We start from the raw sequence: 8,960 nt of genomic DNA on the forward strand, positions 1-8,960 counted from the left end.
ACTTCTAAAATTGTAGATGTGCTATTGCTACTAGGGAGAAAACAACAATGTCTTATCCAAGGGTAATTCTATTGTTTACTTTACACACATTGGTTAATGCGATAATCTGTTGCTTGCAACTTAATACTAGAAGGGATTCGGACGATAACCGGAAGGTGGATTATTAGTCATAGACGCGGTTGGATTACGATCTATGTATTATGTTGTAATGCCCAAACGAATCTCATAGTAATCATCTTGTCATGTATGGTCTTTATTCTGTCAATTGCCCAGCTGTAATTTGTTCACCCAACATGTTATTTATCTTCATGGAGAGACACCTCTAGTGAACTATGGACCCCGGTCCTTTCTTTTACACTGATACACTCATCCTGTTTTGTTTACTTTCTGGAAGCATTGTTCTCTTTAATTCCACTGCAAACATCTCTTCCACGTGATACGTTTAATTCTTTGTGTTCAGCAAAACCAGTGAGATTGAAAACCTCACTGTAATTTGGGGAAAAGTATTTTGGTTGTGTTGTGTGCAAGTTCCACGTTGTTGCTGATTCTGGTAGTGCGTCCTACCACAAGTCAGCTAGCAACACCTTCAGAAGTCACGCCTTTCTCCTACTGGTTGATTAAACCTTGGTTTCTTACTAATGGAAAACTTGCTGCTGTACTCATCATACCTTCCTCTTAGGGTTTGGGAGGGTGAGAGAGGGCTGCGAGGGTGCGAGAAGGCCGGCCGGGGGCCTTGCCCACGGCCGGTGGCAAGAGGGAAGGGATTTCCTTCTTAATTCTTGCTTGATTAGATTGATACATCTCCTCTCCATATATAGAGAGGTTTACTTGACTCCCAAGCAAGGCTTACTTGACCCCTAAGCAAACCATAAGACTAACGGGCCCAGGCCCATGACGTACTCTAACATCCCCACCGGTGTTAAATCTACGCTGCATCAAGCACCATCAAGCCCACCCTAACTGTGCGCGCCACCTGGGCTCTTCTGGCCCTCCTGGCCCTTATCGTGAGGTCCAAGTGATCCAGATACTTCTCTTGATGAAGCATTGACATCCCCGCAATCCTAGCTGAATTTGACTTCGTTTAGGTCCCTAAAAATTAAGAATACACAAAACAAGGGTTTCTTGTCGTGCAGGGTAATAACAAAAATAAAGGGGATCATTGGTAAATCGCCAAAAATCAATATAAAACATGGATATAGCATCATATATGTTGCAAATATGTGAGAATATGTGTCAACAAACTATAAAGTTCTTGCATGCATTTTACATGCATCACATGCTTATAGAAAAGCCCCATAATCTTAAATCCTCTCAACCAAAGCCTTGAGACACACACCCAAAGAACTGAAAAACCTACCACTTAGGTCCTAACATAGACTAAGACTTCAATCTTCGATCTTTCTTTTTTGGAGGGGTGTCAACGACCGTCTTGTGCACCTACAAATAGTCAACACAACTTTGCACACGGTAAAATTGTTTCGAGTGTTGTTATCAAACACACAAAAGTCAAAGAGGAGACTTTGCAATTTCATTCTCTATAGGCATAAATCACATTTATTTATCGGAAAAGTCTATCTAACAACCGACTGTAGCTACAACCGGCCTACTTCTTCTCGCACACAACTTTTCCCCAAATTTCCCCCCAAAAACAGATTGAGGTGTGGCCGGGAGGAGAGGAGTCACTCGTGGCGGCCGGAAGAGCGCACCGCTCGCAGTGGCCGGGCTAGTAGGAGCAAGCGCACCGCTGCTCGTGGCGGCCGGACCAGGAGGAGATGAGCGCGATCGCGGTGGCCACACAACGATAAGACAAGGTGGACAACAACCAGATAGGAGGTGAAGAGGCGCGCTGCTCGCGGTGGACGAACGAGAGGAGAGGCAGGGCACACCGATCGTAGCGAAGACGACGCGGACCACAGCCGGACGAGGAGGAGCCGGTGTCTGACGGCCCGACAAGCTCTCGAACATGCCCACGGAGGTTGTCTCCCTGGGATTGTCGTGCATGCCACTCCACCTACGACCACGGCCACTGGCACTCCTCCTTTCGCTGGCACTGCTTGGACGAACCTCCACTACGGAGGAATTGGTAGCCAACGAGATCAAATCGGCTATGGCAAACCTGCCATGGTCGTTGGTGGAGGGCAACTTTTTGGGATATTTTACAATGTTACACACGATGTTGCAATTTGTTACATATGTGCATCATTTTTGTTGTGCAAGTATGAATAAAGTGGTGCAATTATTTTTCTATGTATGCTACAGACAAATTGCACCAATGTTACATGCGTATTCTCGTAATATTAGATAAGCTAGGTAAAGATGTGGATGCATTGCAGAGAAATGTTGCAGTCTAATGTCGCATTTTGAAAATGTTACATACACAAAGAAAAGTGTTACACCAGGAATTATTTTGTAGCATTCGCAATTTTTTTTTGTATAACCTGTGTTTGGCCGACCGTGTGTAGTAGTTTCACTTTCACCCCACTACCTGTTATTGGTTTATGAAGGTGTAGTCACTCGCTCTCGGAGGACAGCGCATTCGCCTGGATCCAGTCAAAAGCAAGGGGACTGAGGAAGGCGTCAGGGATTCCAAAGGAACTGACAATAGCAAGCGCATGGGGCCCGAGTTCACCGCACGGTGCCATGACTTCTTTCCTCACGGTGGCTACATTGTCCCGCGACAAATAACCGTATCTCAGAAAAGATGCAGATTCATCTATGCAGACCGTGACATACATAGACCTCAGTAAGCCCAATACATCCTGCAAATGCAAAATTTAAGGTGACGTGAATATTACTTTTACAAGAAAAATCACACAGTAGTCTCATGCCAAAGTAAAGAAGGGCTTCAATTCCGGATATACCAGACATTGCCGGAAAGTGAATATGTACCTTTAAAGAACCAGCAGGAGCATTCCTCTCGTCCTCCAAAAATATTTGCAAAATTGTGCGCTCAGTAAACGCTCTAGCCAACTCTTCGCCAATTTGGTAGCTCTGGGTAAACATGATTTGCATTAGTCTTACAGGAAGTTTAGACCAGCAAGAGAAATGTGCAGTAGAATGTAAATTTTACCAGCATGAAAGCCTTCTCCCTGCTCTCTCCTTGTGCGAGATATTGAGTTACCTCTTTGGTGAACTGGTTTAGTAAATCCCGCTCCCTTAAGCATAACAAATCCATCTATCCATATGCACATAGAAAACATAAATACAATGTTTATACAGAGGCATATATCACTGACAATCCGAATTAAAAATAATTACCTGGAACTTGGAGCTCCTTAATATGCCACTTGTCAGACAATCAGGAATAACAGGACAAGGACCATTCAAATGTTCCAATCCCAATCCCTTGAATGGCTTCTTCTTCTTTTGTGTCGCTACAAATTCAGCGTACAGGGCTTTGCTTACCTGCACCAACAAGATTAAAATAGGTACGATGAAGCCAAGCTTGAAGTACCTTTAGAACACATGCATGAACGATGAAGAACAATAAGTAAAAATAACCTGCTGAAGTAGAACATTGTTGTCACCCTCAAATGTAGACTGCACATCAAATTCAGCTTTGAAAATTCCTACACGGTTCTCAGTCTTCAAACCTTGGCCACCACAGGCCTCGCGACACTCCTGATAGAAGTGAAAGAAAATCCAGTAAATACCGCTGATCCAAGCGTAGAAAAAAATCAACCCTTTTAATAATACCTGAATCGTGGTCATATTTTGCCAGGTTAGTGTAGCCTTCAGAGCACTAGAGTAGACATGTATCGCTTTACTAATTTCAGGTGTTCTCTTCACGTACATATTTTTCATGAAATTACCAGCACTGCTCATCATACATCTGCATAACAAAAAATTAAGCATATGATGATGTCTGCTAAATAAAAGTGAAAACTAAGGCTTGCATTAGCGACTCCAATGACAGGGTGTGGAATATTTCTGCATTCAAATGCTAATACATCCTACAGTTCCATAACTATGTTATACACATTGGGCATTTTATAATTAGAATACTAACATCCAATCCAGTGCCAAATGTTAAAGCAGTGATATTAACAGTAGCAAGACCTAAAAGTAGGCAACCCTAGCACAACAAATTCGATGTGCAAGAACTGCCCTCCTATGGCAAAGATGCATATGTATATTGACTGAAAATACTATAAACCAAGGAAAGTTAGCAACTTACGCTTTTGCAAGCAAAGGTAGGAGGCGCCTCTGGTGACTGGGGTAATCAAGTAACAGCATTTCAGGGCCATCTGGTGTTATTGAAAAGGCCCTCCTTGACAAAGCATATCTCACAGCAATTGCTAGGCCTACCTGCAATCATGGGAAAGAAAGAGTACATAACCACATTTAAATAATATGTATGCATGGAAAATTGATTGGAAAACAAATTCCTCTGGGTGGCCAGTACTGGTTACCAACTTATTAGTGGCACTATGCAGTCTGCACTAGGCCTAAAATATTTGCAGAACAAAAAGGTTATGCTGTTCCAATGTTGTTGGTGGTAAAAATCTGAAAAAAAACTAGTCCCACTGCAATAAACAATAATGTTCACATAACATTTTTCGTAATACCTGTTAGGCCCCCCTTCGTTCACCGTTTTTCAGCCCAAAACCGGAGTATTTTGCAGGCACGTGAAATTTTATGTCAGAGGCCTGAAATGTCACTTGGTTTGCCGTTTTCCATTTCCGTCCTGTCCAGTTTCAGGTCGATACGCCAGTTAACCTTTTCGGACATACGATGACCCCAACTAAATTCTGCCAAAATGGTAGATGCAACAAACCAACAGTGGCAGCAATGGGATGGGCTCGATGGGGCCGCCAAAACTTAGAAACTGCGCTTTGCCTGCCACCACAATGTCGTATGACCCTCTCAATGATCCCAGCCAGCGCCGTGTGCCACTCTGCAGCTAGCCCCACATATGCTGCAGCCACTGCACAGCTACCCCGCCAGAGCCGTGCACGCACTCGCTGTCAGCATACCACAGAGATCGTCTCGCTCGTCCGACCACGCCCAGGTAGTGGAGCTCAGCGTCTCCGGCAGCGAGAAGGAATTCATTCTGCGGAGGCGATGAAGAAGATCTTCTGCAGCGTTGGGTTTGAACAAGCCACACTGCCATTGTGTTCGATCTACTACCTTAGACAAGCTTGAAACAGGCGTCGACTCTCTGGTTTTCTAGTACACGACAAGAAACACCCCCGAAATATTACGGGAGGAAAATTAAGCAAAGTTCCCAAGCGGGGCCTTAGTGTTTCAAATACTCGTGTGCACTTAAAATATGTGTTTCCAACCAAACTTGTCTGGCTGATCTTAAGTGCACAGACTCGTAATCTATCCTTGTCCATATGGATGATATCCTACTTTGCTTGAGCCGTCCAGACCATCAGACTACCTTTACTAACTCTCACTGGTTTAACCTACCGAGTCCAGTTTCAATCATTCAGTTACTGCAAGCTTATGGAGCTATATACCTCTATACTTCTGGAACTCATAAAGAAAAAATGTGGAAGGATTTCCATGTATAGAAAAGGAAAGGGCACACAACATACCTTTGAAATATAAACCGAGCTAACCGCAATATATACCCGGCCAAACGTGAGAGGAGATAGAAATGCTGCAAACCTCTGCAAATAAGAAACTATGTTAATTTGGAAGGAAGAACAAAACGGGTTTACCTAACTGTGAAGCTTTGTCGACAGCTCTCTCCTTCTCCATATGTGCGAGAAAGAGAAAGAAGGGGTGAATGGGAGGGGTGGAATACCTGATCTGGGTCATCTACTGTGCTAACGTATTGCCCATCTGGCAAAACATCAGCAACCAGATTCAGCAAATTCTCTCGAGGAACACGTATATTGTTAAACCTGATAGAACAGACAGATTTGGTTGATATACGATGAATGACATACGATAGAAAAAAAGATGTACAAACACAATGACTCACCAAATGCGACCATTATCAACACCATTAAGTCCAATTTTGTGGCCACAGTCAGCTATATGGATATTAGGCAACACACTCTCATCTTGATCTCTAATCTGAGCTACAAAAGCGTGGACACCCTCATTTCTTCCATTTATATGGAGCTGAGCAAAGACTATTGTATGTGTAGCATGCTGTAAAAGGAGGAGAATACTTATGTAAGTCAGAAAAAAAACTGCAAAGCATATATGAACACAACAAGATTAGTGAAATTTGATCTCACATTAGCAGCTCCACCAATCCAGTACTTCTGAGCTGACTCGCAAGGAGTATTTATCACAAACTCTCTTGTTTGGGAATCATAAGTTGCTATTGTCTCAATTCCTCTTACCTTCAAGTTAGTCAATAGAAGAGGAGAAGAGACACTTCATCAGTACTGCTAACATAGTTACAGAATCCAGAAAAAGTATTATGCCACTTACATTGCTCCCATGTCCCAGTTCTGTCATTGCAAAAGAACCTTTAATAACATAATTTTCCGTGTCTGACAACCACTTGTCATGATGCCGCTTCGTTCCAAGAAACTTGATTGCACCACCCCTGGAATGCACACATAAAGAAAAAGAAATAAGGAACATCAGAAGATTCTTAAGAAAGCTGGAACTGGTTTCTTTTTCCAGAACATGCCTTCTATATAGTATGAAATTGGTCCAAGGAACCACAGGAAAGTCACAGAAATAATCACTCCTAGTTTTCTGAACAAGATTGATTGTCATACACTAGCATACAACCCTGCACGATTGATTCCAAAAGCAAAAATCCCTAGAGAGATCATCACAAAAGTGGACAGGTACAAAAGAGAAAGCTGTAAATTTAGAAGAACGAAATTTGTTGTGACTTGTGAGATTCAATGTTGATTAGCATTTATAAAACATGTTCACCTTAAGTTGCACGCTAGATATCCTAGATTTTAAACAATTCAAAAATATCCAACGAATAGAACATAATGGAAATCTAGCTCTGTTTGGCATCCAAGTTTTTCTAAAACCAAAGTATTATAAAACTGCAATATTTCTTGCCTAGGCACCAAATAGGCAAATACTGCAAAATTAGTGCAGTTTTTGTAAAAAAACGAAGTGTGTAAAACTGTAGTTTTTGCTAAAGATAAACTACTCAGAGTATTATTAGTTACTTTAAAAAAACGTTTGTTACCAAACGCACCCTAAATTTTCATACAATTTACAATTATCTGGCAGGAGTGAAATTTCATAATCCTAGTCAAGTTCTATGAGACCACGCTGATTTGGGTGACAGGCTTCCAAGTTCCTAGTTGCCAATACTAGCACCATTACTCGCCAGTTCTGATTATTACATTAGATTATTATTAGAAGCTGCCGGTCCAGCCAAATAGTAGAAGACAAAACGGAAATGCATTTCTAATCTCAGGTGCCCATGCGGCCATGCTCCGCAACTTCGAATAGCTAAACAATCCAGAGGAAATTTTTGGCATGTATATGTACACATTCCGCAATGTTTCGCTGGAAATCTGTATTTTATACGGGCTACATAAAAAAGTCATGAGAAATTCGTTATTTTAGCACCAAAATATATCTTTTTTACACGGGCTACACAAAAAAGTCCATTTTTGCTGAAACAAATTCGTTAGCATGTACTGGATGTGAAAATGTACAGGCGACATTTTATTTTATATATTTTAAATATTTTTTAAAAAATGCATTTGAAAGAAAGGAGCATATAAAGGAGCAAAAACGCCACGTAATGATAAGTTAAGTACTAGTACTACAACTGGAGAGAGGGGAACTGGCAGACAATTACTTACCAGAGGAAGAAGTGGACGCCGATCTTGATGACGAGGGAGTGGTCGTAGACGCTGAGGGCCTCGAGCAGCGCGAGCTTTCGGAGCTCGGCCTCGGGCCCTGGCTCCGTGAGCCAGCCACGGAAGACGCCCCGCTGCGTGAGGTACCCGATCCGGCGCATGGTGGCTTCCCTCTGCCCTTCCTTCCCTTCATTGTAGTCCGGCGACAGGAAGATCTTGCCGCCGGCGCGGCGCGGGCAAAACAGCGGGCTCTCCTCCATCGCACCGAACACCCAGTCGCGGTCCCTCAGGTGGTGCCCGTCGAGGAGCGCGCGGAGCTCCGTCGGCGAGAATGCCGGCGGAGCCTCGGTGGATTCCGGCGGCGCGTAGCTCAGGCACGGGGAGGAATGCAGCGCGGCCGCGGCGCCGGAGGGGAGGCCGGCGAGGTGACGGGCGATCGCCGCCGCGCGGCGGGCGGCGGCGGCGGGAGTAGGATCCATCAGCGGCGGGGGGTTGGTTTGGGGAGTTGACGTGGATTGGGAGGAGAAGGGGGCAGATGAGAAGTGAGGAGACCAGAGGAGGGAGGAAGCTTGCAAGAGGAGGGAAGAAGCTTGATGATCCTGTTGACTAAGCTTCAGGATCAGCAACACACATTTCAACAGAAATTGCCGCTATAACGGATATTTTTCATTCGTACCGTCAACATGATACAGACTGTATTAGAGCATCGGCTCAAAGTCCGAAATACGGCGCTATTTAGTGTCGGATTGGACGAAAGTTTAGTCTGAAGATGCCTATTTTCCCAGCAACGAGTTCCAGGATGGAGCTTTTGATAAAATAGGCAAATAGGCGAATTCAGACAAAACTTAGCGAAACTCGTTCAAACATAAACGAAATTTAAAGATATTTAACTTATATAGGCGAGTTCGTATATATATAGGCCGAATTCATACATATATTTGAATTTATACGGAAACATAAACTTAAACTAAATAGCGGCCTTCTACATGCTGAAATGGCGGTACAAGGCCGTGTAGTCGCCGCCGTCATCGTCGTTGCTCGAGTTGCCGGCGGAGCTCATCGTACCAGCGGCTCGAACCCTGGCCAGGGTCGCCGGCGCGTGGCGGCGTCGGCCGGTAGAGGTCGTCGTCGCTAAGCTCGACGGGCCTGGGCGCGGCGTTCGTTGCTGCGGGCGGTGCGGCGGCCCGGACGGCGCGTTGCCGCGCGGCA

General features: G+C 44.2%; 1 protein-coding gene across 1 annotated transcript; it reads right to left on the reverse strand.

Annotated features, from left to right (window-relative positions):
* Positions 1–2,307: 2,307 nt before the first annotated feature.
* LOC124692279 (acyl-coenzyme A oxidase 3, peroxisomal-like) lies at positions 2,308–8,446 on the reverse strand. The gene is made up of 13 exons (XM_047225622.1): positions 7,755–8,446; positions 6,397–6,514; positions 6,198–6,305; positions 5,936–6,108; positions 5,756–5,855; positions 5,544–5,618; positions 4,178–4,308; positions 3,697–3,832; positions 3,502–3,621; positions 3,259–3,405; positions 3,071–3,175; positions 2,890–2,991; positions 2,308–2,759 (listed from the first exon to the last, which is right to left on the reverse strand). Exons 1-13 carry the CDS (start codon positions 8,228–8,230, stop codon positions 2,511–2,513), a joined length of 2,040 nt encoding a protein of 679 aa, XP_047081578.1. The 5' UTR covers positions 8,231–8,446; the 3' UTR covers positions 2,308–2,510.
* Positions 8,447–8,960: the final 514 nt, after the last annotated feature.

This window comes from Lolium rigidum, chromosome 1 (genome assembly GCF_022539505.1).
Source record: "Lolium rigidum isolate FL_2022 chromosome 1, APGP_CSIRO_Lrig_0.1, whole genome shotgun sequence".
Classification (NCBI taxonomy): Eukaryota; Viridiplantae; Streptophyta; class Magnoliopsida; order Poales; family Poaceae; genus Lolium; species Lolium rigidum.

Excerpts from the sequence above, each read along its gene's own strand:
- LOC124692279 (XM_047225622.1), bottom strand. The coding sequence starts at position 8,230 with ATGGATCCTACTCCCGCCGCCGCCGCCCGCCGCGCGGCGGCGATCGCC. Across the intron at positions 6,515-7,754 it reads GGCGTCCACTTCTTCCTCTG|GGGTGGTGCAATCAAGTTTC; the intron begins GTAAGTAATTGT and ends TGTGCATTCCAG. Across the intron at positions 5,856-5,935 it reads GTTGATAATGGTCGCATTTG|GTTTAACAATATACGTGTTC; the intron begins GTGAGTCATTGT and ends CTGTTCTATCAG.